The sequence below is a fragment of the Amblyomma americanum genome, chromosome 2 (genome assembly GCF_052857255.1).
Source record: "Amblyomma americanum isolate KBUSLIRL-KWMA chromosome 2, ASM5285725v1, whole genome shotgun sequence".
NCBI lineage: Eukaryota > Metazoa > Arthropoda > Arachnida > Ixodida > Ixodidae > Amblyomma > Amblyomma americanum.
Window position 1 is genome coordinate 19,484,412 of NC_135498.1, and position 16,353 is coordinate 19,500,764.

Here is a 16,353-nt window from a genome sequence, read left to right on the forward strand (position 1 = left end):
CACTGGCAGGTGACAGCCGAAACTCTTCTAAGTGACCACTTTCTCATCCATATCACCACCTCTCTTTCCCACATCCCTCGCTGTCATCCGGTTATTCACACTGACTGGCATGCTTTTCGCACTAATCTCGCCTCCGACTCCTTTCAATCCTACGACGACTGGACGTCGCGCATCTCTGCAGCGCTCACGTCCAGTAGCCGTCGCGTTCGCTCTCGTTACCCAATCCAGGACCCAGATCCATACCTTATCCGTTTATGGCGTCGCCGTAAACGTCTTCAACGCTCCTTTCGCTCCCAACCACACAATGCCCAACTTTCCTCCCGGATCACTGCTCTGCGGGCTGAGATCGTCGCCCACTGCGCCTCCCTCGAGCACTCTCGTTGGAGTGCTCTTTGTGATGGCCTTGATTCTGCATTGCACTCGCGATCCGCATGGTCTCTCTTTAAATCCCTCCTTGGCAATAAGCCTGCCCTTGCTCCCACTCTAGCTAAAGCCCTCACTCAGGGGACTCCCTCCGAAGTTTTTGATCAACTCGCCTCTCTCTACATCCCGCCCCCTCTGGCACCCTCCTACCCGGTGTACTCAGGTGGACCTAACCCCGATCTGGACCAATGCTTCACTCTCCGGGAGCTCGAATCTGCTCTGGCTGCTAATTCTACGCGCTCGGCTCCCGGTGAGGATGCCATTACATACACCACACTTCGTAACCTTCCTGACTGCGCCAAAGAATTCCTCCTTGAAATCTACAATGAGGCCTGGGAGAGCGGCTGCTTGCCGAGCTCCTGGACATCCTCCCTTATTTCTATGATTCCAAAGCCGGGCAAACCTCCCTCTCTCTCTAACCTCCGCCCAATCTCCCTGACGTCGTGCGTTGGTAAGACCCTTGAGCGAATGGCTCTGACTCGCCTCTCTGATTTTCTTGAGGCACGGGAATTTTTCCCCCATTCTCTCATTGGCTTCCGACGCCGCGTCTGTGCACAGGACATGTTTCTGATTCTCCAGCAAACGTTCCTGTCCCCTACACCCACTCAAATTTACGCACTAGTGACTGTCGATGTTCGCAAGGCCTTTGACGGTGTTTGCCACGATCACATCCTTTCTCAACTCGCCTCTTTGGATTGTGGCTCCCGCATGTACTCCTATATCCGCTCATTCCTCTCTAAACGTGTGGCTCGCTTTCGTGTAGATACCCACTTGTCTAACCCACACCACCTCACCCGTGGCACTCCTCAAGGTGCTGTTCTCTCTCCTACCCTTTTCAATCTCGCTATGGCCCCTCTCGCCTCCCAGCTAGCTGAAATTCCCGACCTGCATCATATATTTTACGCCGATGACATCACTCTCTGGTGTTCATCTGGCTCTCCCGGTCACGTACAGGACACCCTGCAACGTGGCCTAGATCTCATCGACTCCTTTCTCACCACCGCTGGCCTCTCTCCTGCTCCTGAGAAATCCGAGCTTCTCCTTCTCAACCATTCCTCCTACCAGCGCTCACACAACCACTTCGTCTCTCTCCACCTTTCTGGCTCTCCCATTCCTGTCGTCACACAGTGCAAAGTTCTTGGCTTCCCTTTGCATGCGGCTAAGAATGTGCAAGCCCTCCACCGCGCTGTCACCACCTGCCACTCTGTAACTCACCTCCTGCGGCGCGTGGTCACTCGACGCTCAGGTCTCCACGAGGCTCACGCGTGCCGCGTTGCCCACGCGCTGGCCCTCAACAAAGTCTTGTACTTTGCACCCTACGCTTCCTTCAATCAGACTCAACTTAACACTCTCGAGACTGCCCTTGTGGGCCTCTACAAGGCAGCTCTCAACCTCCCTATCACTACCTCTACCACTAAGCTCTTTGCCACAGGCCTCTTCCATCCTCTTCGTTCTCTTCTCAGTCTCCATCGTGACTTGCAACTTGCCCGGCTTTCCCTTACCCGTCAGGGTCAGTGGTTATTGACTCAAGCGGGTATCTCGCCCATTCCAATCTCCCCGTTTACCTCTCCTATTCCCACCCCCGCTCCCAATCTTCGTATCCTTCCCCTCCCGACCAACATGTCCCCCGTCCTGCACGCCGGACGTCGTCATGCGGCCGCACAGCACCATTCTCCTCTCTTTGATACCCAGGGTGTAGCTTACACGGATGCCTCCTTCGTGGCTCCTCGAGGTTCCTGCGGCTACGCCCTGTACCATCCACACCTCCCTGCTCCTGAAACCCACACCAGCGGGCCGTATCTACACCCTCCAGACGCATTGTCCCTCGAGGTCCTCGCCATTGCGCATGCCCTCCAGTCATTTGCCCTCCTTCCCTCTCTCCAAGAGTACACAGTCTATTCAGACTCACAAGCCGCTATACACCACATACAGAAACGCACCCTGACCCCTTCTCTCCAACAGGAGGTCGAACGAGCGGTCTCCGCACTGCAGCCTTCCATCGTTTTCCTCCGCTGGGTCCCTGGGCATTCAGGGATTGACGGCAATGAGCTGGCTCATCAGCTCGCCCGCGACACACTTTTCCGGGCACCGTTGATCCCCTGGCCCAAGCCCTCGGAGAACGGTGGGAGGCTCACCCTTCGCCGCACCATAAAAGAGGTCTACCTTGAGCTCCGCCTCGACAAACGCCTTTACCCTCCTCCTCATCCATCACTCACGGTGCCGGAGTCTCGCCTTCTTCGGCACATTCAGATGAATGCAGTTATCACCCCGTCCCGCCTCTTCCTCTATCGCTATCGATCGGACCCTTCCTGTCCCAACTGCCCCTGCATCTATGCGGACCTGGCCCATTGCCTCTTCTATTGCCCGGCTGCTCAGCAGTCGGGTTCCTTCCCCCCACCCTTTCTATCCATCACCACCTGGCTCGACTGGCTTGGCGCTGAAGGGGAAGAAGAACAGCGGCTTCTGGTCGCCCAGGCGGTCGACATGCTCGGCCTATAAATTATGGTCGAATAAACGTCTTTACTACTACTACTACTAATAATAATAATAATAATAATAATAATAATAATAATAATTGGTTTTTCGGGAAAGGAAAAGGTGCAGTATCCGTCTCATATCGGCGGACACCTGAACCGCGCCGTAAGGGAAGGGATAAAGGAGGGAGCGAAAGAAGAAAGGAAGAAAGAGGTGCCGTAGTGGAGGGCTCCGGAAATATTTCGACCACCTGGGAATCTTTAACGTGCACTGACATCGCACAGCACACGGGCCTTTTCCAGTGCAAAATCCACATTCGCACCGACGTCGTTACGGCTGGAACTTCCTCATATCTGTCGCAAAATTTCTCCCAGGCACAAAAGCTCAAAATGCCGCGCGCAGACTGGTGTACACAAACGAAGAACTACAGTAAAAGTCCGCTGAGCTACCTATCGGTCCGCTCCATATTAGAGGCAGCACCGATCAGACATGACAGGACTCAACAGGCGGCGGTTGGGTCTCCAGCACCTCAACTGCCCACAGACGATGTTCACATTTTAAATGTTTCGCGACTGACTTAAAAAAACTCCACATATTTTTTTTTTCTAAACTTTCCAAGCGTCGCCCCTGGTGAACGGGAGCTCGGTAATTAACTCTCATCGCGACAGTCGCGGGCCTAGCTCATTAATCCCGCAATTTGCATAAACTCATTCCATCAGCTTTCACAAACCGAGCGGCGCGTTAACGAGCACCCGTCAACAGCCACAAGCGTCTCTAACCTTGACCAAACTACACCTAACGAGCCAGCGGGCTCATAAGCGGACGAGAAAAGAGCGCAGACGAGAGCACCCACAAGATGGCACCACTCGCGCGCAGCCCATATAAAGCATTTAGCAGCCCACACGTGGCCTCGGGACGGTGCTCGCAGGGAGAGATCGCAGCGGGGTGCGGCCTATCTGCGCGAAAGAAGCAGACGAGAGGACGGGCCATGTGGCGAGACCTTGGGGGACACTGTCGCCGAGTGATGGGCACAAAGCGTGTTTGCGATCCGCTGGCGACCCGCAGCCGGAAACGCCGAGACGCCCTTTTCACCGAAGGGCGGAGGAAGATGAGGCGGCAGGCCGCGGGAAAGCACACTCGGCGCATGACTATCTCCCCGGCCCTATCATTGAAGTTCATGCCCCACAACTGGAAGAACTGATTATATTGGCAAGAGGGCACCCTCAGAGACGACAGAAAGCAGAAAAATAAAAAAAATTGCCCGCCAACGCTGTCTCAGCGTCTGACTTAAGAACGTTAGCTACGGGAGCTTCAGGTGTTTGCGTCGGTGCGCTCAACAAACGTGAAGAAGAGCAAACCAAAACACCCTCGGATGTTTCCACATCCCTTGGATTGATGGATGGATACGGCTGAACCCTTTACATCGGGCGGTGGCTCAAGCCACCTAGCCATGTCTTGTGAAATTTTACTCCTGTCTTGCTTTTAGCCACCAATCAGATAACCTTCGCTTGGTTACTTCTAACCTCTTAAAATCCACTTTCCCTTCACTATCCCTAAACCCCAATGCCTTGGGTAAGTCAGCCCCGCTGCCTTCCACTGTAGGGTGAAGCCCTTTACAGAAAAGTATCAAGTGTTCAGCCGTTTCCTCCTCCTCCCCGCACGCAATGCACAAAGTGTCTATCTCCTAAGACACAAGCAGCGCCATCTATACCTCTTGGGTTCCTCACTACTATCGCGATTTTCAGCCACCTTCGCGAAATCCGGTATATTTCCTCGTTATATCAGTTAATTATTTTTATAAACGTGTGCATCACACACGACGAATCGTTTGACACCAACCGGAACCCACTGCGACAAACGGTTCGGTCGTTATGACTGTCTGGGGGCACTCGGAATGCACGGTTTGGGGGCGGAAAGGTCGTCGGTGCGAATCCAACACGTTTTGGGCTTCATTTCAATTAGTAATTTTATCCTCGCGAGCATGCGAAGTCATTTGACACCCCTTCGAGCATTCTGCGTCAAACGGGTGGGTGGCCCCCAAATTTAATGCAAATGGTGGTCCAGCTGGGTGTCCCACTTCGATGGCCGCTATACTGACACGTATATAACGGATCGTAAGTATAGGTATCAATTGAGGCGCTACGCCCCCACTGTTGCTATGTCATACAGTGAGGTCACGCGGTGACTATTTTGGTCAATTTAACCATCACTGCAAACAGACGCGTCATTGACAAACTTTAGTAGTAAGAGCTGACACTCTTTAAAAAAATCCCAAAGCTAAGCCATGAAGCGAACCGCCTTATCAGCTATTGCAAAAAATATAGAAAGCCGACGCTGCACAGAGCCAAAACTATTAAAATTATATGCAAACAGCAAACCAAGGTCTATGTGTAACCAAAACTGGCGAAGGTAAAGATGGGCGACTGGAATCACCAGCGGCAAAAAAAAAAATAGTGCAATTGGGGCGCGTTTCTTCTCAAGCTTAGGACACGGCTGCAGTACATACGTAACGTCGCACTCATGACCTGTGAAATCAGCACCGCTGGCCCACGCCTTAGAGTACACGTTGCAGAGAAGCCAGCATGGAAACAAAAACAAACACCGGGTTACGAACAGTTAACGTGGCTAACCACGACACGAGAAGAAAGTTTTTCTCGCGCACCTATGCTAATCGAGCTCCAGTTACCGCTATGCTTAACAGGAACACGAGCGGGAATGAGAAACGGAAGTATCACTGTCTTCCGGGTGTGACGAGCTTCCTTCTCGAAAGAAAGGAGGGCGCCTATGAATGATAACGGTAACGAGCGGGAGGTATATGCTCGTCAAAATCAGCGGCGTAGGTCGGTAAGAAAGCTATAGACTGGCCTATAAAAGGGCGCTTGTCAAAAGTGAAGGTATTGAAGTGCATGTGAAAACACTTCAAACGTAAAGAAATAAAAATTAGAATGAACCGGTGGCTCAGTGGTTAGGGCGCTCGACTACTGATCCGGAGCTCCCGGGTTCGAACCCGGCCGCGGCGGCTGCGTTTTTATGGAGGAAAAACGCTAAGGCGCCCGAGTGCTGTGCGATGTCAGTGCACGTTAAAGATCCCCTGGTGGTCGAAATTATTCCGGAGCCCTTCACTACGGCACCTCATTCTTTCTTTCTTCTTTCACTCCCTCCTTTATCCCTTCCCTTACGGCGCGGTTCAGGTGTCCAATGCTATATGAGACAGATACTGCGCCATTTCCTTTCCCCAAAAACCGATTATTATTATTATTATTAAGCTCTGATTTAAGGGTATGACGTGATAGCGCAACGAGTCAATTCCCACATATGCAGGTCATTCCATAATTTACATTTATAGATCCCTGATAGTCCTCATACCACCACTGGCGCAGTGGTGCAGCGGTTAGGCAATGCGCCACTGCCCTGCGATGGCAGGTGCTGCCATCGGTGTGTCTTGTGCGGCCCAGGTTGCTCTTCCGGAGCGACAAATCTAACTGAAATGTCACCTGCCACGGTGGGCAGTTTGCTCACTATCGGGTGGGCAGGTTGTGAGGACGCCGCACGGTCACGTGACCTATGTGGCCCACCTTCCTCCTATGTTGCTCGCCGGGAACCACCTGTCTGAGCCATGCCCGATATTTGTCGCTCACAACGCCGACACCGGATTTTCTGGAGAGCGGGGCCGTTGGCGATATGGCGTTAAAAGGACGAGGTCTGAACGTGCTAGACGGGGAGTCCAAGTGGGAGCATGGTTTCACTGGGTATCGAAAGCGCTTTCAGCGGCGCTTTTAGCGGATGCAGCCAAGTTAAAAACACGAAACTAAGCTGCTGAATTGGTCCGTCACGCGTCCAGTCAGGCAGCCCGATCGACATTTAAACTCACCGGTTCCACGGTTGCCTCGCTCGAAGCAACTGCGACGTCCCACGGGCCAATCAGCGATATCGACACCAACGACAACAGCAGAATGAAAAGCAGCTGCTATTTTTTGGAGCGGAACACTTGGCGCGCTGACCCAGTGTCCTTATCTACGCTAGCAGTGCGGGGTCGGATAACGCACAGGCAACGAAAGCAAGTACAAAAAAAGGACACTGATACACTGAGTATCAAGTCAAATAACTCGCGCACTCTTCACCAGTACAACGGCCGTCCCCGAAACGGTAACGCCACCTATGAAGCTTCGCAAGGCATTTCTACACGACTTGTAGCACAACTACCGTTAAAAAAAATAATAAAGACCCATAAAGCTGGTTATTAAACGCGCATCAACGTCAGCGCAGCCGCGCTTCGCCCCGACACGCTGCCAGCAACGGAACCTTGCGGACATATCATCTACGCGAAAATGGTAAAGTTGGTTCAAGAAATAGACCAAAGCCAAGCTGCCGGGGGAAAAACGGCCATGAATTTTCGCTACCAAACCTGTGAGAAAGACCTGTTGCGCCCCCCCCCCCCCCCCACACACACACACAAGCAAGCAAAAGCAACAAACAAACTTCAAAGGCCCCGCCGAACGGCCATCGAAAGCTATGCGGGAAACTACGCGCCGTTGCTTCCCCTACACGCGCCGAGCCGGCGAGAAACTGCCCCGCAATAAATAGTAACTGAGCAGCGAACGCGGCGTGCCGAGCTCGCAATTATTCCCCGTGCCGCAAGTCCGCCGGAGTCACCGGGCGCTGACCATGGAAAACAAAAAAATTAGAAAAAATACATAACAGAAAATAGGTGGAGGGCGGAAGGCTGGCAAGGATTAACAGAGGAAACAATAAGCGCCCGGAGCTGGCGTGCGCTGCCAACTGGTCCGGGAACGCAGTCCGGCGATCAACAAAGAAAAAAAAACACAAGGGCCCGCCCCGAAAAGGCTTCGCGCGTTTTTATTCGCGCAACAGCGGCAGCTAATGCAGCTGAAGCGCTGATGCAAGCCGACGTCGCGCTCGACGCCGGCGTGAGTCACAGCGGAGAGCGGGAAGAGAGGAGACGAGAGGGAGAGAGAAGAGAGAGAGAGAGAGACGGCCAAGGAGGAGGCCGCAGAAGCAGCGAGCGACGGAACGATCCGGGCTTTCCCTACGACACACGCATTCGTCTCCCGGAGAGAGGCCTACGACACACACGACCCGTGACTCACACGCGACGCGCCAACGCCCTCTGTCTGCTCCGCGAGTGGAAAAAAAAAAGGGGGGGGGACGCAACAACACGGCGACGACGCGCTACTACCATCCGCCGCCGTTGCCCTAAATCATCTGCTCGGCGTGGAAAAAAGAAAATAAAATGAATGAATGAAGGTCCCGCGGTTGACGGCACGCGGCAAAGGGTTGAAAAGAAAACGAGTCGCTATTGTGAATTCAGTGCTAAATTTCATTAGCGCCAAAGCTGAGGCGGGGTTTCTCATTACTCACCTCTCCGTCGGAATGGCAGCATAAACATGAAAAATGGACGGGCACCGATTGTCGATGACGGCAAACTGGATACTACTCATCTGAACGGGAAAAATGGCAGGAAACAGAGCCTGGGGAAGGAACAGGTTTAGATGTGGGGCCTCACTGGCTCCGACATTAGTGACCGGGGTTTTCAAGCAATAAGACGCTGAGTGACCTGCCAGCTGTTAACACTGCTTGTTATACAGTGCCAAAGTTCTGAACTGATATCCTAGATCGTAGCACCGCTATCTGGAACCCAGAGCAGACATGTGGTAAATCCAGCGAGCAGGCCCGACGACGCATCCACGGACAACGTTTCAAAGAAACGAGACGCACAATTTAGAGCTTAGAACTAAAAAATTAAACAACTTACAACGTATAGTAACAATTCGAGCTCCCCGCGTAGACTAAAACGCACTCTGCAGCGTAGAGCGCCAGATTATACGAAAGGAAGTGAACACAACGCACAGATGCCGAGGCGCTGTCCGATCTTAGTGCGCGCTTTCAAAAGCACCGGGTCAAGCTTGAAGGTTCGGGTCGTCTAATGTGCAACCAATACCGGAGACGAATGAAAAACAGAATCAAAAGAAAAGCACTTCGGCTCAATCCCGGCCGCAGCAGCCGCGTTTCATTCGAGTCGAAGAGTAGCCCTTGTTTTCAAAGTCAGGAAGCCAGTCGAGGCAATGCACAACGCTGAATTTTGCCGACCACACGCAACGCGCATCCTGTACAAACCGTTCCTCGCGTTCTGAGCCAGCGATCGCGACCCGCGAAGGTGAAGGGGGGGGGGGGGGGGTGACTCCTTGCCATCAGATTACAATCTTCGCACTCCAGAAGAGACCGAGCTGAGCGACGATCACAACAGTGCAAGCCAGTGAACAACACACCGCGATCTCCTTCACAGGCTGCTGAGAGACATGCGCAGTGAAGGGGGGGGGGGGGGGGGGGGGCTGGAGCACGGGAGCCCGCGATCCCCCTAGCAGGAGGCCACCGCCGCACGCACGCAGCTCACATAACGCGCGCAGCGTGTGGCGCGGGCGCAACAGCTGCGCAGGCGCGCGTAGTCTCCAGCAATTAAGGCAAAACAAAAGGCGCCGCCGCCGCCGCCGGTTTGAAAATAGCAGCCCCGTCCCCGGGCGACACGCGTCGTCGTCCGCGGAAGAGGCACAAAAGAAAGGTGCACTGCGACGCCGGCCAAAACAGAACCACGCGGTCGACGACGCCGCCGCCGACGCTTGGATCCGGCGACGCGCGGCCATGCCGCCGCTAAGCCTCCGATAAAGCTGCCGAAACGCCTTTGTGCGCCCAAGCTGCAGGATACGAAACAACTTGCAAGTAGATGCGATCAGTCTCGACCACTGTTGGCTCATTTAAAGCGCACAGATATCCCGGTATATGCCAGTTTCGAAGTCCGTACAAAAAAAAAAAAAGAAAACGGGGCGACCGGATGCTGAATCCGACATCTTGCGTAGAGCAAGGCCCGCTAAGTCATTCCGTCGATGTCATTCCCGCCATTTTCTTTCGGCAGCGTTTCTACGAACCCGCTTCATTTAGCTTATTGCTTATCGCCCCACCAACTGCAGATATTTCGGTTTTGGCTGCGTGAACAACGCCGCATGCGTTCAGAAGCAAACTGCATGCCACCGCAGACGTTTCTGTGACCGCGAATCTAAGAAACTTGCGGAGCAAGAGAGCAAGACAGCACGTGCGCCAAATGAGCGAAGCGACGCCACAGGCGAGACAGGCGGATGCGGTGCTCGGCGCCAACAGGAAATGGAAAACAATTCCCCACACCTGGACGGGTCAAACTACAGATGATTTTACGGTGTCCCGGTACTCTAAGCTAATCGGCGCCCCTGTAGAACTTTTTCTTTACTTTTTTTTGGAGCTCTTTGCTAACAGTGAGCAGTGACAAAACTAGTCTCGGCCAAGGCGGGATGTACGCACCTGAACCAGTTTGCACATAACGCTAATCATACAGGAGATCCCGCAAACATGACACGAATAGAGACGACGAGAAAGGGCCGTTCCATTCCTCTTCTACGGTTCATGCTTGTTGGAGGCGCTAGTACAAATTTTTTCGACAGGAATTTTGTTCCGGGGCCGCCCACATATGAGGGGCATAGCGCAGACTGCGCCCCGTGTTTTACGCAAGCTGCTGCCTATTCTGTGAACGCATTTTAGAACATAAAGCAGTCACTCCTGCGAGAAGACATCTGAATTCAACAAACCACTTAACAGACATTTATTCGCTCAGCAATCTGGATTCATGTAATACGCCTCAGAAGACGGACCAACCATTAGAAGAAGTAAATTATATACGTTCAAGCTCAATACGCAGTCGAACTTGAGAGTAAAAGATGGAGACACATAATAGATGCAAAAGCGATAGGAACATTTTAGCTTTGAAGCGGCGTTAGGATGGCGACATTCCAATGTACTAACGAGCTTAACGCTTAAAGTGAGCTGCAAAACTAGCAGCAATGTAAACCTATGTCATCCACAAGATAACGCCCGCTTCGGTCGTGAATTCATCTGAAATCTTTTTAGACAACATAAAGGTTGTCGAGCCTTCAGAACATTACGCCCGACACGCCGTTCTAACGCTGCCGACGATAAGCTGCTTTTTATGCCCCGCGGTGTTCCAGGATCTTCACAGGGTGAGCATGAACCATGTCGGCCAAATGCTTAGGGGAAACCCCCAAGGTGGATTAGATTTGCAATAAGGGAGTAATTACTCATTGACATCGACCCGAGCGCAGCCATACAGGTACAAAGGAAAGCTATGCAGCTTTCTCGGAAACTTCGTAGTTAATGAAAAATTCGTCTTGGTCCGGGGTTCGAACCCGGGACCACCACTTCACCGGAGCTTGCCTTTGTAGCCGTATGGCTGCGCTAGGGTGGATGTCAATGAGACCAAGCTAGAGAGGAGCGGACTAGGCTTCAACCTTTCTTTTTTCAAGCAAGGAGAATGGCTTAAACAGTCATTACCGGGACTAATATACGCCGATGATATAGTGCTAATGGCTGACAACAAGGAAGATTAGTAGAAGTTGATAGGCATATGTGGTACAGAGGAAGATAGATTAGGTTTCAAGTTTAGTAAGGAAAGATCTGCAGTCATGATATTTAATTATGAGGGCGGCGAGCACAGAATACAGGAGTTCACGCTAGAAGTAGTGGATGAGTACAAGTATCTTGGGGCGTGGATAAATAACGGTGCTGAGTATCTGACAGAGCATGAGAAATATGTAATGAATAAAGCTAGTAGGAATGCAGCTGTCATGAGAAATAGGGCACTGTGGAAATACAATAGGTATGAAATGGTTAGAGGGATCTGGAAAGAGGTGATGGTCCCTAGACCGACCTTCGGTAATGCGGTCCTGTGCATGACACCAGATGTTCAAGCAAGGTTAGAAATTAAACAACGGGGAGTAGGGAGGTTAGCTTTGGGAGCACATGGCAATACACCAAATCAGGGGGTACAGGGTGATATGGGATGGGCGTCTTTCGAGAGCACAGAGGCTAGCAGTAAGATAGCATTTGAGGAACGATTGAGAAAAATGGAGGAAAAGCAGTGGGCTAAGAAAGTTTTCAGATACCTATACATAAGGAATGTTGACACGAAATGGAGAAAGCGAACTAGAAAATTGACAAGCAAATATCTGGACAGCAGTATGGGGGCAAATCAGCAATTATCGGTTAATAAAAAAGTTAAAGAAACAGAGCTCTGTGGAAAACAGGGATGCTGACGAAATCGGCACTGGGAACATACAGGATTTTAAAGCAGGAAATTGCCAAAGAAAATATCCATGATAATTTTAGGGGAAGCTCTTTGTTGTTTGAGGCCAGGACTGGAGTTCTGCGGACTAAGACGTATAGTCAGGTACCACGAGATAGACACTTTGTGCATTGCGTGCGGAGAGGAGGAGGAAACGGCTGAACACTTGATACCTTTCTGTAAAGGGCTTCACCCTACAGTGGAAAGCAGCGGGGCTGAATTACCCAAGGCATTGGGGTTTAAGGGCAGTGAAGGGAAAGTAGATTTTAAGCGGGTAGAAGTAAGCAAGCGAAGGTTATATGATTGGTGGCTAAAAGCAAGACAGGAGTGAAATTTCACAAGTCATGGCTAGGTGGCTTGAGCCACCGCCCGATTTAAAGGGTTCAGCCGTATCCATCCATCTATGAGTAATTACTCCCTTATTATGAATTATGTCACTACAATAGATGCGATGTCAGAAGCCTCAATAGGATGCGTGCACCTCGAGCTGCTCCAAAGCGAAACTACAACATACACCAAAGCTTACGGCCACACCGAAGTTATCAAAAGAGGCATCCGCAGGCTCGCTAAAGTTCCAATATAATCCTAACACGCACGCACATACACAAAACCTCAGGTCAGATTCCGCACACCGTCTGGGCTAACTCCTGCACACATCGAAGTAATGCGACCGTAGTCCTCGGTCGCAATTTTCCTAACATCAGGTGGGAAAGGGTTTCGGAATGCTTTAAACCTTCTCCCCAAATCCCGCTTTCGGCACGTAGACAGCACGATCGCGCAAACTTAAAGCTTGCCCTTGCAACGATTACGTAACAGACGCACGCGACGGGGCCGCCAAGTCATCCCGAGGAGGCGCTACAGCGGCCGACGGCGGCCCAAGATCGCGCCGCTCTGTGAGGAGAAGGGAGACAGCGAAGCTATAAAAAACCTCCCGTCCCCAGCAGCCAGCACTCCCTGCAGAGCCCCTCCGCACGTTCGTTCCGGAGGGAGCGTACGCTCAGCAAAATTCCGAGGCGGAGGAGGAAAGGTCCCAGGAGAAGAATAAAGAGCCGAGCGTATGACGATGAAAAAATAAAAAAGCGGGGCCAGCTAAGAGAAAACGCCGGAAAAGAACTACACAAACGCGAAAGATGACGCGCGCGCGAGCGAGCAGCTTCAGCAAGGAGACCCACGCCCGGATGTGTAAACTGCTCCGGCTTGGCCGAGAGGCCGCGCCGCTTATACAAGATTTATAAGCGCCGAGATCGCCCGCCGATCGGGGCTGCTCGGGAGAAAACGTCCGAGATGCGGCCCCGCGTTATGTGCAACCGCCTCCCACCAAACTTGATCGGCGCCCGACGCGCAACAATGTCGAACCGGCCGACAATGGACCGCACTCGGGGAGAACGCTCCGCACAATCAGCCAGCCTACCCGCCAGCTAAAGAAGAAAACGAAAAGGAGCAAAGAACGCGCAGTGCGTCCAAATATAAAGAAAAACAAGCGGAGCTACTAAGATCAGGAGCGCAAGAAGACGGGCGACGTGGTCAGCGTAGCGCGGAAACAGCAGCAGCAACCGGCCGCTCGGATCCAGCGCGTGAACGCATCAACAGCGGCCTGAAAGGGGGAGGGGGGCGAAAGACGAGGATTTAAGAAAAATACAAGGCAGATACCGGCGAGCACAGCATTGATGAGAGGTTGCGTGCCTTCGCAAGAAGCCGCGAAGAAGAGTGGCACTGTTAAGAGAAGCACGGAGTGAAGCAGCAGCAGCATCAGGCCGGTTTTGCTGCTGCCAGTGTTCAGCTCGAGCTGGCCCGGCTGACCGGCGGGACGTGTCTACTCGAACCGGGAAGCAAGAAGCCAAGCGGGATGGCTGGCCGAGCCGTGCCCGCCACTCCCTACTACGCACCTGACAGGCCGCTCGAGGCACGGCGACGCCAACACGAACGGAAGGAAAAAAAAATAAAGAAAAAACCGCACCACTAACAGAAAGGATAACGACCGGTCACGCTGAGATTGGCAAGGGGCTAGAGGGGAGAAACGCCACTGGGGAAAGAAAAAGCGTATTACACAGACGGGCGCCCGAATAACGCGCGCCTAGGAAGATAAAGACGAAAAGCGGCAAGAAGGAGGCGTCAGGAAGGTTTTTATCTCTTAAGTGACGCCTCACTGAGTAGCTGTTGCGGCAGGCATCTAGTTATTTCCGCAGTTTCGGAGCTCGCTACCCGAAAAAAACAGGAAAAGAAACACCCCAAAACCACTTCAGTTACACGCAATCAACGAAGCAAGTTGTGCAGAGAAGCTGCTGTTCCAAGCAACCAGCAACGCCGGCGAGGTAAAGAAAAAAAAAAAAACTAGAGGAAGAAGAGCTGCCCAACGAGAGGCTTTTAAATCAAGGCGTGGCAAGGGACCGCTCCCCGAAAGCCAGACGTTTACAGCGGCATTCCTGCGGTTATCGTGAATTAAATGCAGTGCAAGCGGCAGCACCGCAGCTGGCTAAGCAAATGTACCGCAAGAATTGACTGACTTGTACGAACTGGCGTTATACATCCCGAAAAAAAGAGGAGCGCTGTATGATTACCTAAAGCCTTTTGATGGCCACGAAGGGTCTGCGAGAACCGGTTGTTCGCAATGCAGTAAAACGCGCAACGAATGTGTCCGAAACAAAAGTATCTAAAGACTTTCCCAAGCCACGCCCCATGTCACTCACTGCAAGACGAAATTAGATGGGACCAGCAGGACTGCTTCATGCCGGGCTTTAAATGACGACGTTAAGCCATACAGCAGTAAAAACGGCGCACATGCCTATTCACAAGCAGAAACGAAGTACTGCAGTATCAGCCTGCAGAAAACACGACCCTTCTGTAAACATCCGCATAAACAAAACTTTGCAACACAGGTGCCCCAACCACAATCCTTTCAGCTCAAAAAGACGAGTGGTAACGTTAACTGAACGTGTGGCGTATCAAAATTTTCTTTCGCTTAGATTCAGCGCACTTGAGAGCAGGGAGACTTGGCGGGAAAGAGCTAATCGTTCCCTAGCTTTTATCGCGCCGGCAACGAAGCCGCTTCAAAGCAAACCGAACCGGCGCCGGCACAAAGGCGGCGAGACAAAAACAGCCGAAGTGCGTGCTGAGCCGGCACGCAGTTTTGTGTGTGTATATACGAGTGTGTCGCCGCACGCACGGCGATTTGACAGCTGCAGGACGCCCGTGTTGCGCGCCGCCGGCGTTGTTGCTGCATCGAAGAGATGCGCGCTCTGTATTTACCTGGGCTCGAGGTGGGTGAGCACCCAGTCGAAAACTTCCGCTTCCACGTCCTCCGGGTCGATGGTGCGCTCCCCTTGGTGACCATTGCGGTGCTGAACCCCGTCCTCCGGACTCTCGGGACTGTTCACATTCGAATAAGAACTGAGGTACTCGGTAATCGACCTCTCCTCCATCGCAGCAGGAAGGGCTGTGACGGGAGGATAATGATCGTCCGACCACGCAAAGCCAGCGAGCGGCGAAGAGCCCCGCGACACGGCGCTGCTAGTGATTGCGGAACCGCCGCGCCGCCGCTTGTGCTCGGCGGAGCTCGGAACTAGCTACATCGTTTTATTGTCGTTGCCCTTCGTCGCACGCCAGCCTGGTGTTTCTTTTTCTACATAGGAAATAAATTTTAGCGGCGCGCGGAAATAACTGCCGCTATATTAGCTTGTGTTAACAAATTCAAGACGAACATTATTTATTAATTTTTATAGTTCACTGCCATGATACTAAACTTCTGGCGCGCTTTACAAATTTGAATTCAACATCGTTCGCCCTAATCCACATTACGCCGTCATAAAAATACTAGTGTGTCTTGCTGGACGCGTAACAAACAGCGTAATAAAACAGTTCTTTATTAATCTTCGCGCTATTTTTCGTTTCGTTTTGAAAACGAAAACTGGTTTCGCTTGTACGTTAGAAATGGTGTCAATGTTTAAAATAACAGCCGTAGCATTGTTCCCCACTTATTTTGCTTGCTCAGACAATGATCACTCTCTCTCGTTTTGTAGACACGTGATCGCCTATTTATGCTGCAAGCTTACGAGCGTATTTGGAAAATCGTTCATTGAGAAGAAAGGAATTTAAAAAAAGGGAACGATAATTAAGCCGGCGTGTGCGTACAGTAACGGTTCTAATAACGCCTAAATTTTGTTGGTTTTGTACAGTACAAAATTAGCAAGCTAATTCTGTCGATCAGTACATTCCCACAAAGGCAACAGCGCTCACATTATGTGCTTTGTTTTACGGTGCATAAGCGCCTAAGGCTA

At 51.9% G+C, this 16,353-nt stretch overlaps 1 protein-coding gene across 1 annotated transcript in view; it reads right to left on the reverse strand.

The window, feature by feature from the left end:
• LOC144120733 (uncharacterized) overlaps positions 1-15,567 on the reverse strand; it is a 104,539-nt gene extending 88,972 nt beyond the window's left edge. Inside the window, exon 1 of the mRNA XM_077653395.1 lies at positions 15,326-15,567. Within this exon, the coding sequence (XP_077509521.1) occupies positions 15,326-15,498 (173 nt within the window). The 5' untranslated portion in view covers positions 15,499-15,567. The remainder of the gene's footprint in view (positions 1-15,325) is intronic.
• Positions 15,568-16,353: the final 786 nt, after the last annotated feature.